Genomic DNA, 14,268 nt, shown 5'->3' on the forward strand with positions numbered 1-14,268 from the left:
GGGCATAAGGCACAGGGTGCCCAGGGTCAGCTGGACATGGAGGGGGCTCTGACAGCCCGAGACCGCGTGGGGATCCAGGACTTTGTGCTGTTGGACACCCATACCAGCGAGACTGCTTTCCTAGGCAACCTGAAAAAACGCTTCAGTGAGGACCTAATTTATGTGAGTTCGGAAGTGGCTAACTTAGTACCAACATTATGTTATACAGTATGTAGTATCACGTATAATGACGCCATCATTTTAGACCCAAGAGCAGATCCTATTTTGGTGCAATAGTTGAAGGAAAAATATATTATGAGCAACTTTCTGGGATTTTTAGCGAATGTTGAAGAACTATCAACTTACAGATATACTGTAAACCTGTTGTTTCTTCCTGTGCAGACCTATATAGGCACTCTGCTAGTGTCTGTGAACCCCTACAAGGAGTTGGATATCTACAGTAAAAAACAGATGGATATATACATGGGCGTCAACTTTTTTGAGCTTCCACCACATATGTGAGTGTGTTACATCATTTTTTGTGCATGTCTATCTGCATGTTGAAATCGTATTGTTTGTCACTCATGAGGTCAGATGTCAATCCACGGTATAAGCTCATACACGGTACAACGTTATACAATGTTAATACAACATCGCTGTCTGATGTCTGTCTGGGTGCAGGAATAAAGCACAGGAGCAGCATATACAATATATAGGATTTTATTTCATTATTCTCATTCCTTATTGGCCCAGCATCCGTGTACAAATGATTCATTGTGGAATGCAAAATGTACATATCACTTGACACAATCCATTTTTCTGAAGTTATGCCCTGGCGGACAATGCCTACCACACCATGATGGCTGAGGCAAACAACCACTTCATCCTCATCTCTGGGGAGAGTGGTGCCGGCAAGACCGAGGCTTCCAAGAAGATCCTACAGTACTATGCTGTGAGCTGCCCCAGTACCACCCTACTGGACAGTGTCAGGGACCGGATGCTGGTGTCCAACCCTGTACTAGAGGTCTGATTGGACTGTTCTTAGCACTCACTATTATCACACATCTGGTCAGATCTGGTCCCAGATCTGTTTCTGTTCTCTCACTATTTGTGTTGTGCTATGTTTATTGTCATCATAGCTGTTTAGTACAAATAGATCTGGGACCAGGCTATCACACATCCTGGATCACATAGTAGGGTCGTTCCACAAAATGAGTCATTTTGATATTTTAAGTAAGAACTGGGCCTTAATATTGGGTTTTAAAATCCTGTTAAATTAAATGAAGTGCACTTTAAATAGACCTCATGGAAAATTAATTATAAAAAATATCCTATATATGAATAAAGACTTGCTACATTACCCAAATTCAGGACTCTGTGACTTCTCTGAAGTCCAACCAACATTTCTCCAACATTTCACCATCACTGTAAAGCCTTAGTTATTTTGTTGCTTTTACAAAGTCATTTCTGAGGATAATTATTTATTTAATGTGATTGTTGATTAATTTTAAGGTAAAACAAAACCTGTCCCTCATTTTAAGGTCAACCCTGTTATGTTAACTGAACTCTTGTTTTAATATAGTGAAACTGTTCCTTTTAAAAAACTTTTTTCCAAAAGAAACATTGAACACGTAATAGTCAAATCATAGTGTAAAAGCAGGTGAGATGGTTCTACTCTTTATGTAAAAGCAGGTGAACGAACTGGTTCTACTCTTTATGTAAAAGCAGATGAGCTGGTTCTACTCTTTATGTAAAAGCAGGTGAACGAACGAACTGGTTCTACTCTTTATGTAAAAGCAGGTGAACGAACTGGTTCTACTCTTTATGTAAAAGCAGGTGAACTGGTTCTACTCTTTATGTAAAAGCAGGTGAACTGGTTCTACTCTTTATGTAAAAGCAGGTGAACGAACTGGTTCTACTCTTTATGTAAAAGCAGGTGAACAAACTGGCTCTACTCTTTATGTAAAAGCAGGTGAACAAACTGGCTGTACTCTTTATGTAAAAGCAGGTGAACAAACTGGCTCTATTCTTTATGTAAAAGCAGGTGAACGAACTGGTTCTACTCTTTATGTAAAAGCAGGTGAACAAACTGGTTCTACTCTTTATGTAAAAGCAGGTGAACGAACTGGTTCTACTCTTTATGTAAAAGCAGGTGAACGAACTGGTTCTACTCTTTATGTAAAAGCAGGTGAACGAACTGGTTCTACTCTTTATGTAAAAGCAGGTGAACGAACTGGTTCTACTCTTTATGTAAAAGCAGGTGAACTAGCTCTACTCTTTATGTAAAAGCAGGTGAACGAACTGGTTCTACTCTTTATGTAAAAGCAGGTGAACTGGCTCTACTCTTTATGTAAAAGCAGGTGAACGAACTGGTTCTACTCTTTATGTAAAAGCAGGTGAACGAACTGGTTCTACTCTTTATGTAAAAGCAGGTGAACGAACTGGTTCTACTCTTTATGTAAAAGCAGGTGAACGAACTGGTTCTACTCTTTATGTAAAAGCAGGTGAATGAACTGGTTCTACTCTTTATGTAAAAGCAGGTGAACGAACTGGTTCTACTCTTTATGTAAAAGCAGGTGAACGAACTGGTTCTACTCTTTATGTAAAAGCAGGTGAACGAACTGGTTCTACTCTTTATGTAAAAGCAGGTGAACTAGCTCTACTCTTTATGTAAAAGCAGGTGAACGAACTGGTTCTACTCTTTATGTAAAAGCAGGTGAACTGGCTCTACTCTTTATGTAAAAGCAGGTGAACGAACTGGTTCTACTCTTTATGTAAAAGCAGGTGAACTGGCTCTACTCTTTATGTAAAAGCAGGTGAACGAACTGGTTCTACTCTTTATGTAAAAGCAGGTGAACGAACTGGTTCTACTCTTTATGTAAAAGCAGGTGAACAAACTGGTTCTACTCTTTATGTAAAAGCAGGTGAACGAACTGGCTCTACTCTTTATGTAAAAGCAGGTGAACGAACTGGTTCTACTCTTTATGTAAAAGCAGGTGAACGAACTGGTTCTACTCTTTATGTAAAAGCAGGTGAACGAACTGGTTCTACTCTTTATGTAAAAGCAGGTGAACGAACTGGTTCTACTCTTTATGTAAAAGCAGGTGAACGAACTAGTTCTACTCTTTATGTAAAAGCAGGTGAACGAACTGGTTCTACTCTTTATGTAAAAGCAGGTGAACGAACTGGTTCTACTCTTTATGTAAAAGCAGGTGAACGAACTGGTTCTACTCTTTATGTAAAAGCAGGTGAACTAGCTCTACTCTTTATGTAAAAGCAGGTGAACGAACTGGTTCTACTCTTTATGTAAAAGCAGGTGAACTGGTTCTACTCTTTATGTAAAAGCAGGTGAACTGGTTCTACTCTTTATGGACATTTTGGGGTGTAGTTCTAGCATAACACGTTAACCGTGTTACCTATACATAGACAGGCTAGAATGTTATTTTTTTAATTATAATTTTTAGAAGCTTGCATTCAATTGCCCCTCCCTGTTGCAAACAACAAGCTTCCATTCTCCCTGTCACGAGGGGATTTATGACTGATTTAAGATTAAATCATCAACCCTGTTACTTTATTTGGCACTTAATAGGTACTTACTATAGTCTTTTTTTATAACCTCTTGAGATCAGATTATTTATTTTTTATTTAGTTGAACATCAATGTTAGATGAAATGAAAAGTGTTTTTTTTACCAAGTTACACTACCCAAAAGGGACTCATTTCGTGGAACGACCCAGTAGTAAATCTCTCATTGATTAATGCCTCAGTGTTTCCCAACAGGCTTTCGGCAATGCCAAAACACTGAAGAATGACAACTCTAGTCGCTTTGGAAAGTACATGGATATCCAGTTTGACATCCAGGTAAGAAATGATGTTTCCCAGGTCACCACTCCTACTTTGAGACGATTTGTGAATTCAGGTCCAGGTCTGGTAAGCAGTTAATTGAGGCTAATTGATAATTGATCACATTTACCCTCCAGGGGGATGCCGTGGGGGGCCATATCCTGAGCTACCTGCTGGAGAAGTCCCGAGTGGTCCACCAGAACCACGGAGAGAGGAACTTCCACATATTCTACCAGCTGGTGGAGGGAGGGGAGGAAGACCTGCTGCATCAGTTAGGCCTTGAGAGCAACTGCCAGCACTACAGTTACTTGGTGCAAGTATGGGCAACCACTGTGGTCGATTGATTGGCTATCTAGGGCTAGGCTAACTGCCACTCTATAATGGCAACTCCCTCTCTCAAACAGGACGAGTGTGCCAATGTGACTTCGATCAATGACAAGAACGACTGGAAGACGGTGAGAAACGCCCTGTCCGTCATCGACTTTGACGAGAGTGATATACAAGTGAGTTGCTGTCACACTGTTTGTGGAAACAGCTTTTGTGATGACATTCAAATGAGCTGTATATCTTATTGAAATATACTGTGCAGTACTAGGCTGCACATACTTTTGCTTTGTGTATATGTGTGTGTGAGGGGAGCTGCTTACACACAGCCAGCCACCATTCTAACCCTATCCCTCACATGTCTGCATTCTCTGCAGCACCTATTTGGGATCATAGCAAGCGTCCTCCACTTAGGGAATGTGCAGTTTGAAGCAGACAGCAAAGGCTACGCCACGTTGAACAAGAACACAGAACTCCGCTGGGTGTCAACAGTAAGCCTTGTTATTCCTTGGACACTCTGCAACGACACCATGCCAAAGCCCTGGAGACCACAGTCTGCCTACACTTTGCTGACTTTGTGTTGCGTGTGATCATCTGTAGTTGCTGGGAATTAACGTTCAAGTACTGCAGGAGGGGCTGACATACAGGAAGATTGAGGCCAAAACAGATGAGGTGAGAGAGGGAGGAGGGGACTGACTGAATTCATTCATTATGAATTAACTGCACTTACTAGTGGTAAACCCAGTACTCTTTCTCATTCATGATTTCAGCTGTTTCAATCAGATGTGAATTTGCATACTCTTGTCAGGCTTGGTATTATGTAATGTTTTCCTTTTTTAATCACCATCCAGGTGCTCAGCCCGTTCACAGTGGACCATGCCATCTATGCCAGAGATGCCCTGGCCAAAGCCATCTATGGACGCACCTTTACCTGGCTGGTCAATAAGATCAATGATTCCATGGAGAATAAGGTTAGCAGATACTGTAAGTGACAAGCTCATGTCAAGATGAAACGGGAGCCCTGATGATCTGTGTGACTGACCACTGTTTCCTGAAACCTTTTTTGACAGGAACCGTCAAGGAAGACGGTTATTGGTCTCCTTGACATATATGGCTTTGAGGTTTTCTATGTCAACAGGTAGGTGGAACTAGAGCCATATATTTAGAGTTAGTACATTGTTGTTTCCACATTTTTTGATGCATTTACATTACACAGTATAATCAAAGAATTCCATATGGCAGCCATGTTAGCTCCCCATGGGCAATATGACCAATAGCAGTTTATGGAATTTTCTTAATTTTGAACAAAGCTATGAAACTGAACCTCTAGAACTAAAAGTAGAATCCAAATACTTGTCATGAATGGATCAACTGAAAGCTCAATGGCATCAACATTGCGTCTGTTTTAAAAGTTGTCCGAACTCTATATATACGGTGCATTTGGTAAGTATTCAGACCACTTTACTTTTTCCACATTTTGTTACTTTACAGCCTTGTTCTAAAATTGATTAAATATTTTTTCCCCTCAATCTACACACAATGCCCTGTAATGACAAAGGAAAAACAGGATTTTAGACATTTTTGCAAATGAATTAAAAATTAAAAACTGAAATATTACATTTACATAAGTATTCAGACCCTACTCTGTACTTTGTTGAAGTACCTTTGGCAGTGATTACAGCCTTGAGTCTTCTTGGGTATGACACTACAAGGTTGGCACACCTGTATTTGGGGAGTTTCTCCCACTCTTCTCTGCAGATACTCTCAAGCTCTGTCAGGTTGGATGGAAAGTGTCACTGCACAGCTATTTTCAGGTCTCTCCAGAGATGTTCGATCGGGTTCAAGTCCCAGCTCTGGCTGGGCCACTCAAGGACCTTACGAAACTTGTCCCAAAGCCACTCCTGTTGTCTTGGCTGTGTGCTTAGGGTCGTTGAACCTTCGCCCCAATCGGAGGTCCTGAGCGCTCTAGAGCAGGTTTTTATCAAGGATCTCTCTGTACTTTGCCTCTTTCATCTTTCCCTAGATCCTGACTAGTCTCCCAGTCCCTGTCGCTGAAAAACATCCCCACAGCATGATTCTGCCACCACCATGCTTCACCGTAGGGATGGTGCCAGGTTTCCTCCAGACGTGACGCTTGGCATTCAGGCCAATCTTGGTTTCATCAGACCAGACAATCTTGTTGAGAGTCTTTAGGTGCCTTTTGGTAAACTCCAAGTGGGCTGTCATGTGCTATTTCACTGAGAAGTGGCTTCCGTCTGGCCACTCTACCATAAAGGCCTGATTGGTGGAGTGCTGCAGAGATGGTTGTCCTTCTGGAAGGTTCTCCCATCTCCACAGAGGAACTCTAGAGCTCAGAGTGACTATTGGGTTCTTGGTCACCTCCCTGACCAAGGCCCTTCTCCCACGATTGCTCAGTTTAGCCGGGCGGCCAGCTCTAGGAATAATCTTGGTGGTTCCAAACTTCTTCCATTTAAGAATGATGGAGGCCACTGTGTTCTTGGGGATCTTCAATGCTGCAGACATGTTCTGGTACCCATCTCCAGTTCTGTGCCTCGACACTATCCTGTCTCGGAGCTGTACGGACAATTCCTTCAACCTCATTGCTTGTTTTTGGCTCTGACATGCACTATCAACTGTGGGACCTTATATAGACAGGTGTGTGCCTTTCCAAATCATGTCCAATCAATTGAATTTACCACAGGTGGACTCCAATCAACTTGTAGAAACATCTCAAGGATGATCAATGGAAACAGGATGCACCTGAGCTCAATTTCGAGTCTCTTATCAAAGCGTCTGAATAATTAAGTTAAGGTATTTCTGTTTTTTATTTTTAATACATTTTCAAAAATTTCTAAAAACCTGGTTTTGCTTTGTCATTACATGATATTTTGTGTAGATTGATGAGAACATTTTTTTCTTTAATCCATTTTAGAATAAGTCTGTTACATAACAAAATGTGGAAAAGGGGAATGGGTCTGAATACTTCCCGAATGCACTGTATAGCTCTGGGTGGAACTAGGTTGTGCAGTAAATTGTAGAAAACTGGTGGGCTACATTTTAAGGTGCACATCAATTGTTATCTGTTGTATGTCCATTCCAGTTTTGAGCAGTTCTGTATAAACTACTGCAACGAGAAACTGCAGCAGCTTTTTATCCAGCTGACCTTGAAGTCGGAGCAGGAGGAATACGAGGCAGAGGGCATTGGGGTACACATAATTTTTCCACACACGGATATTTATCTATCCTATTCTATCCGGTTCTATTTAGTCAACATGTGTAATATTGGCATTTGTACCTTGTCATAGTATTACTTTGGTGTTATAGTTACTGTTGCATCCTGCAATGCCTTGTGTGTTTATGCTGAATTTAGCTTAGGTAGTATTCCCGTAACTCACATATCTTCCCATCACATATTTCCTTTCGTCTTCAGTGGGAGCCTGTGCAGTTCTTCAACAATAAGATTATCTGTGACTTAGTGGAGGAGAAACACCGGGGCATCATTTCAGTACTGGTGAGGACACACAAATGGAACCCTATTCCCTATCTAGTGCACTACTTTTGATCAGAACTCAACCCATAGAGTAAATTAGTAACATGATGCATCCTATTGCTCTTGGGAAGGACATAGGCTGAAATGAAAGGGATGATCTTGTTGCTTTCTCAGGATGAAGAATGCCTGAGGCCTGGAGAGGCCACTGACTTCACATTTCTGGAGAAGCTTGAGGAGAAAATGGGCAGTCACCCTCATTTCATCACGTGAGTTCAGCTATCTCCCTCGCTCCCCGAACCACAGTCCTGCATATGTACATGTTGACCACACACAACCTTTCTCACGGATATACAACAGCGTTACTTCTACCTCCCTTATCACTTAAGTTCAAATCCCTAACCACCCCCACCTCACAGGCAAAACATTTTGGTAGCTCCCTTCTTGACGGCAGAGAGAGAACATTTCATTTTAAAGTTAATTTCCTGAAATTCCACACACTTTGCCATGGGGTGGATAGAAAATGTTGCTATTTTACATTTTTTTGCAGCTGTACACTTTGCCATGAGGTAGAGAACATTTTTAATTTTCACAACAAATTTCATATAATTCTACTCATTTTGCCATGGTGCAAAAAATACACCTGTTTCACAGCTAATTTCCAGAAATTCTAACCATTTTGCCATGAGGTGGAGAGAATGTTTTTAGTTTCACAGCTAATTTCCAGAAATTCTAACCATTTTGCCATGACTTACAGTATGCCATGTTAATGATATCTGAGTGAGAGTGACTAACAAAATCATTGGGGGCCCCCTAGAGGTCAGGGGCCCTGGGCACGTGCCCTGTGTGCCCGGTCACTATTCGGCCAAGATAACTAGCTAGCCTAACTTACCGATCTAAAGATTGTTAGCTGACATGGCTAATTGAGTGACTGACAAAATAAAAATGGCTGATGCACAAACAAATTTTCAAAGTTGCACCTTGAGACCAAAATATACAGTTGAAGTCGGAAGGTTACATACACTTAGGTTGGAGTCATTAAAACTAGTTTTTCAACCACTCCACAAATTTCTTGTTAACAAACTATAGTTTTGGCAAGTTGGTTAGGACATCTACTTTGTGCATGACACAAGTAATTTTTCCAACAATTGTTTACAAACAGATTATTTCACATATAATTCACTGTATCACAATTCCAGTGAGTCAGAAGTTAACATACACTAAGTTGACTGTGCCTTTAAAAATCGCGCAACATTTCAGCGCCCTGCTATTCATGCCAGGAATATAGTACATGCATATGATTAGTGTGTGTGGATAGGAAACACTCAGACGTTTCCAAAACTGTTTAAATCACGCCTGTGCCATTTACAGAACGTGCATTTCGTTGAATAGTGCATGAAAATCTGTTCACTGAAAATGGAAAAATATATTCTTCCGCGACGACAGGCAATTGTTAAAAGCGAACAGAATTACATAGAGCCGAGTTTTCATTGGCTACAGCTTCCCCAGCTTGTCTAGAGTCACGTCATTTGTTGCGCAATTGATTCTTGGTCTAACCGAAACAAAGGAACTCCTTTCCTACTGTCCCCGCCCAGATTTTGGTTCGACTTTTTCAAGACAGCAATTTTTCCACAGACAAGCTAATCTTTTCACATCGCCTCTTGATGATTTTTATCGCTTATTAACGTGTACTAATACCTAAAGTTGCATTACAAAAGTATTTCGAAGTGTTTTGTGAAAGTTTATCGTCGACTTTTTGAATTAAAAAAAATGACGTTACGTTATGAAATGCTGTTTTTTTTTCGTTGATCACACAGTCTACATATAACGATATCTAGGCTATATATGGACCGATTTAATCGAAAAAAAGACCCAATAGTGATTATGGGACATATAGGAGTGCCAACAAAGAAGATGGTCAAAGGTAATGAATGTTTTCTATTTTATTGTGCGGTTTGTGTAGCGCCGAATATGCTAATTATTTTGTTTACGTCCCCTGCGGGTCTTTTGTGGTGTTACATGCTATCAGATAATAGCTTCTCATGCGTTCCCCGAAAAGCATTTTACAAATCTGACTTGGTTGATAGATTCACAACGAGTGTAGCTTTAATTCAGTATATTGTATGTCAATTTTAATGAAAGTTTGAGGTTTATCAACCTCTAAGGTGGCACTCTTGAGCATTTCTGCTGATTTGATCCCCACAGTGGGAGCACTTCTCTAACAAGTTACATACACTTAGGTTGGAGTCATTAAAACTAGTTTTTCAACCACTCCACAAATTTCTTGTTAACAAACTATAGTTTTGGCAAGTTGGTTAGGACATCTACTTTGTGCATGACACAAGTAATTTTTCCAACAATTGTTTACAGACAGATTATTTCACATATAATTCACTGTATCACAATTCCAGTGAGTCAGAAGTTAACATACACTAAGTTGACTGTGCCTTTAAACAGCTTGGAAAATTCCAGAAAATGATGTTATGGCTTTAGAAGCTTCTGATACATTTACATTTACATTTAAGTCATTTAGCAGACGCTCTTATCCAGAGCGACTTACAAATTGATAGACTAATTGACATCATTTGAGTCAATTGGAGGTGTACATGTGGATGTATTTCAAGGTCTACCTTCAAACTCAGTGCCTCTTTGCTTGATATCATGTAAACATTTTTTAAAAATCAGCCAAGACCTCAGAAAAAAATGGATTCATCCTTGGAAGCAATTTCCAAACGCCTGAAAGTACCACGTTCATTTGTACGAACAATAGTACGCAATTATAAACACCATGGAACCACGCAGCCGTCATACTGCTCAGGAAGGAGATGCATTCTGTCTCCTAGAGGTGAACGTACTTTGGTGCGAAAAGTGCAAATCAATCCCAGAACAACAGCAAAGGAAGATTTGTGAAGATGCTGGAGGAAACGGGTACAAAATGATCTATATCCAAAGTAAAACGAGTCCTATATCGATATAACCTGAAAGGCTGCTCAGCAAGGAAGAAGCCACTGCTCCAAACCGCCATGAAAAAGCCAGACTACGATTTGCAACTGCACATGGGGCAAAGATTGTACTTTTTGGAGAAATTCCTCTGGTCTGATGAAACAAAAATGGAACTGTTTGGCCATAATGACCATCGTTATGTTTGGAGGAAAATGGGGAGGCTTGCAGGCCGAAGAACACTATTCCAACCGTGAATCACGGGGGTGGCTGCATTATGTTGTGGGGGTGCTTTGCTGCAGGAGGGACTGGTGCACTTCACAAAATAGATGGCATCATGAGGTAGGAAAATTATGTGGATATATTGAAGCAACATCTCAAGACATCAGTCAGGAAGTTAAAGCTTGGTTGCAAATGACCCAAAGGATACTTCCAAAGTTATGGCAAAATGGCTTAAGGACAACAAAGTCAAGGTATTGGAGTGGCCATCACAAAGCCCTGACCTCAATCCCATAGAACATTTGTGGGCAGAACTGATAAAGCGTGTGCGAGCAAGGAGGCCTACAAACCTGACTCAGTTACACCAGCTCTGTCAGGAAGAATGGGCCAAAATTCACCAGACTTATTGTTGGAAGCTTGTGGAAGGCTGCCCGAAACATTTGACCCAAGTTAAACAATTTAAAGGAAATACTAATTGAGTGTATGTAAACTTCTGACCCACTGGGAATGTGATGAAAGAAATAAAAGCTGCAATAAATCATTCCCTCTACTATTATTCTGAGATTTCACATTCTTAAAATAAAGTGGTGATCTAACTGGCCTAAAACAGGGCATTTTTACTCGGATTGAATGTCAGAAAAACTGAGTTTAAATGTACAGTGGGGCAAAAAAGTATTTAGTCAGCCACCAATTGTGCAAGTTCTCCAACTTAAAAATATGAGAGAGGCCTGTAATTTTCATCATAGGTACACTTCAACTATGACAGACAAAATTAGAAAAAAAATCCAGAAAATCACATTGTAGGATTTTGAATGAATTTCTTTGCAAATTATGGTGGAAAATAAGTATTTGGTCAATAACAAAAGTTTATCTCAATACTTTGTTATATACCCTTTATTGGCAATGACAGAGGTCAAACATTTTCTGTAAGTCTTCACAAGGTGTTCACACACTGCTGCTGGTATTTTGGCCCATTCCTCCATGCAGATCTCCTCTAGAGCAGTGATGTTTTGGGGCTGTTGCTGGGCAACACGTACTTTCAACTCCCTCCAAAGATTTTCTATGGGGTTGAAATCTGGAGACTGGCTAGGCCACTGCAGGACCTTGAAATGCTTCTTACGAAGCCACTCCTTCGTTGCCCGGGTGGCATGTTTGGGATCATTGTCATGCTGAAAGACCCAGCCACGTTTCATCTTCAATGCCCTTGCTGATGGAAGGAGGTTTTCACTCAAAATCTCACGATACATGGCCCCATTCATTCTTTCCTTTACACGGATCAGTCGTCCTGGTCCCGTGCTTCTACACCTGCATTGCTTGCTGTTTGGGGTTTTAGGCTGGGTTTCTGTACAGCACTTTGAGATATCAGCTGATGTACGAAGGGCTATATAAATACATTTGATTCGATTTGATTTGCAGAAAAACAGCCCCAAAGCATGATGTTTCCACCCCCATGCTTCACAGTAGGTATGGTGTTCTTTGGATGCAACTCAGCATTCTTTGTCCTCCAAACACGACGAGTTGAGTTTTTACCAAAAAGTTATATTTTGGTTTCATCTGATCATATGACATTCTCCCAGTCTTCTTCTGGATCATCCAAATGCTCTCTAGCAAACTTCAGACGGGCCTGGACATGTACTGGCTTAAGCAGGGGGACACGTCTGGCACTGCAGGATTTGAGTCCCTGGCAGCGTAGTGTGTTACTGATGGTAGGCTTTGTTACTTTGGTCCCAGCTCTCTGCAGGTCATTCACTAGGTCCCCCCGTGTGGTACTGGGATTTTTGCTCACCGTTCTTGTGATCATTTTGACCCCACGGGGTGAGATCTTGCGTGGAGCCCCAGATCGAGGGAGATTATCAGTGGTCTTGTATGTCTTCCATTTCCTAATAATTGCTCCCACAGTTGATTTCTTCAAACCAAGCTGCTTACCTATTGCAGATTCAGTCTTCCCAGCCTGGTGCAGGTCTACAATTTTGTTTCTGGTGTCCTTTGACAGCTCTTTGGTCTTGGCCATAGTGGAGTTTGGAGTGTGACTGTTTGAGGTTGTGGACAGGTGTCTTTTATACTGATAACAAGTTCAAACAGGTGCCATTAATACAGGTAACGAGTGGAGGACAGAGTAGCCTCTTAAAGAAGAAGTAGCAGGTTTGTGAGAGCCAGAAATCTTGCTTGTTTGTAGGTGACCAAATACTTATTTTCCACCATAATTTGCAAATAAATAAATAAAAAAAATCCTACAATGTGATTTTCTGGATTTTTTTCTTCTCTCAACTCTCTGTCGTAGTTGAAGTGTATCAATGATGAAAATTACAGGCCTCTCTCATCTTTTTAAGTGGGAGAACTTGCACAATTGGTTGCTGACTAAATACTTTTTTGCCCCACTGTATTTCTCTCTCTCTCTCTCTGTCCCATTGACTGCAGGCACAAGTTGTCTGACAAGAAGATACGTAAGACGCTGGATCGGGGCGACTTTCGCCTTCTGCATTATGCTGGGGAGGTCACCTATGGCGTTGTGGGTAAGGTATCCCATGGTCTCAGGCCCAATGGTGGCATTACCCTGCTCCTCAATGTCCCTACATGTCCTACTAGTAGATTTCACTGCCACTCTTACGTCCCTTCTCACTCACCACTCTTTCTCGCATGTTGTTGTTTGTGTCATCCCAGGGTTCATCGACAAAAACAATGACATGTTATACAGAAACATCAAAGATGTAAGTCTGCAGGTTTCTACTGATGGATTATGTGAGACAGGGGAGGAAGGAAGGAGGGGAGGAAGGAAGGGAGGGGGGGTAGAGAATGGGACTCTTTTCAATTGGTTCCTTAATTATTTACTCCTGTTGAAGTTCTGTAAATAATACAAGAGGAGGGGAATGCAGTGAATTTGCCCAATTGGTTTTGAGTATCCACTGTGTGTGTGTGTGTGTGTGTGTGTGTATGTCTGTACACAGGTGATGCGGCAGTCAAAAAATGCCATAGTCAGAGAGTGCTTTGCTTCCACAGAGTCAGATAGCAGGCGGCGACCAGAGACGGTGAGAGCTCACCAAGTTTTCCCCACCACTTTTCCATCTGTCCCCCTGAAGTCACAATGACAGTTTTCTTTTACTTGTACACTGCCTCAATAGTATAACATGTTGTACAGTATAGCTGGATAGGAACACACCGTTTTCAGAATGACAGACAACTGATAAAAGTAATAGATGTCTCTGTGTTTATATTGGATTATTTATTGTCCCCTTATGCAGCATTTGATCGTCATTTACCTCTGTCACTGGCAGCCTGTTGTGGTCCATCATCCATATGTATTTGACAGATAAACTGTTGGGGGACTCTACAACTGATCCCAGGCCTGTTTCTCTGTAGGTTGCTAGCCAGTTTAAGAGCAGTCTGCTGGGACTGACAGACATCCTCATGTCTAAGGAACCCTGGTATGTGCGCTGCCTCAAATCCAACGAGTCCAAACAGCCAGGTGAGAGACCCTCT

The 14,268-nt window shown here is 41.3% G+C and overlaps 1 protein-coding gene across 1 annotated transcript in view; it reads left to right on the forward strand.

The window, feature by feature from the left end:
* LOC115111332 (unconventional myosin-Ih-like) overlaps positions 1 to 14,268 on the forward strand; it is a 22,629-nt gene continuing 8,361 nt past the window's right edge. Inside the window, exons 1-17 of the mRNA XM_029637266.2 lie at positions 1 to 162; positions 382 to 497; positions 805 to 1,003; positions 3,759 to 3,839; positions 3,959 to 4,138; positions 4,226 to 4,324; positions 4,523 to 4,636; positions 4,746 to 4,817; positions 4,997 to 5,116; positions 5,216 to 5,283; positions 7,246 to 7,351; positions 7,576 to 7,656; positions 7,810 to 7,901; positions 13,210 to 13,304; positions 13,453 to 13,499; positions 13,737 to 13,817; positions 14,149 to 14,254. Of these exons, the coding sequence (XP_029493126.2) occupies positions 37 to 162; positions 382 to 497; positions 805 to 1,003; positions 3,759 to 3,839; positions 3,959 to 4,138; positions 4,226 to 4,324; positions 4,523 to 4,636; positions 4,746 to 4,817; positions 4,997 to 5,116; positions 5,216 to 5,283; positions 7,246 to 7,351; positions 7,576 to 7,656; positions 7,810 to 7,901; positions 13,210 to 13,304; positions 13,453 to 13,499; positions 13,737 to 13,817; positions 14,149 to 14,254 (1,783 nt within the window). The 5' untranslated portion in view covers positions 1 to 36. The remainder of the gene's footprint in view (positions 163 to 381; positions 498 to 804; positions 1,004 to 3,758; positions 3,840 to 3,958; positions 4,139 to 4,225; positions 4,325 to 4,522; positions 4,637 to 4,745; positions 4,818 to 4,996; positions 5,117 to 5,215; positions 5,284 to 7,245; positions 7,352 to 7,575; positions 7,657 to 7,809; positions 7,902 to 13,209; positions 13,305 to 13,452; positions 13,500 to 13,736; positions 13,818 to 14,148; positions 14,255 to 14,268) is intronic.

The sequence above is a fragment of the Oncorhynchus nerka genome, linkage group LG27, assembly GCF_034236695.1.
Source record: "Oncorhynchus nerka isolate Pitt River linkage group LG27, Oner_Uvic_2.0, whole genome shotgun sequence".
Lineage (NCBI taxonomy): Eukaryota > Metazoa > Chordata > Actinopteri > Salmoniformes > Salmonidae > Oncorhynchus > Oncorhynchus nerka.